General features: G+C 38.5%; 1 protein-coding gene across 1 annotated transcript; it reads right to left on the bottom strand.

Moving 5' to 3' along the window:
* Positions 1–27: 27 nt before the first annotated feature.
* LOC111787100 (31 kDa ribonucleoprotein, chloroplastic-like) lies at positions 28–688 on the bottom strand. The gene is made up of 2 exons (XM_023667242.1): positions 304–688; positions 28–204 (listed from the first exon to the last, which is right to left on the bottom strand). Exons 1-2 carry the CDS (start codon positions 568–570, stop codon positions 133–135), a joined length of 339 nt encoding a protein of 112 aa, XP_023523010.1. The 5' UTR covers positions 571–688; the 3' UTR covers positions 28–132.
* Positions 689–696: the final 8 nt, after the last annotated feature.

Here is a 696-nt window from a genome sequence, read left to right as displayed (position 1 = left end):
AGTTTGAATCAGGACTGATATGATATCTATCTACCACAAGAATGAAGAGATGGGGTACATACAAAAAGAAAGAAGAGACAAGATTCCGTCACTCCAGGTTTGTCCAGTCATTGTATGCTAACATGCAATAAATCAGTTCAACATTTGCCCTTGTGCTTGTGATCCTTCAGCCAAGCTTACACTTAATACCCTGCCTTCAAATACCTATGAAGTCCAAACAACAGACAATTGAACTACATGATATTGTATGATATAATAATAATGTGAACGAAAAGATACAGGAGAACCAAGGCAGACTCATACCGCATCATTAAGAGCGACAAGAGCTGTCTCCATCTCTGATTTTGTTGAGTAAGAAACAAAGCCATAACCACGTGACCTTCCGGTCTCCCCGTTATAGATGACCCTTGCTCCTACCACATTTCCATATTCTTGAAATGCTTGTGTCAAACTTTCTGATGTTACTGACCAAGCTAAGTTTCGAACAAAGAGTTTATACTCAGTTTCTGGAAACAAATGTTCCTTGGGCTTAGGTTTGTCTGAGAAATTAACCCTCAAAATTCTGCCCATATAAGTCTGATTATACAAGTGATACTCATAGTTAGCATCAGAGTCCAATAGTTCCTGAACTTAAAACTATCTAAGGATAGATATAGCCACATAAAGGAGAGAACGAAAGTGTGTGAGGGAGAGATT

The sequence above is a fragment of the Cucurbita pepo genome, unplaced genomic scaffold (genome assembly GCF_002806865.2).
Source record: "Cucurbita pepo subsp. pepo cultivar mu-cu-16 unplaced genomic scaffold, ASM280686v2 Cp4.1_scaffold005304, whole genome shotgun sequence".
NCBI classification, from domain to species: Eukaryota; Viridiplantae; Streptophyta; class Magnoliopsida; order Cucurbitales; family Cucurbitaceae; genus Cucurbita; species Cucurbita pepo.
The sequence above is the reverse complement of the archived record's forward strand: the minus strand, read 5'-3'. Positions and strand labels throughout refer to the sequence as shown.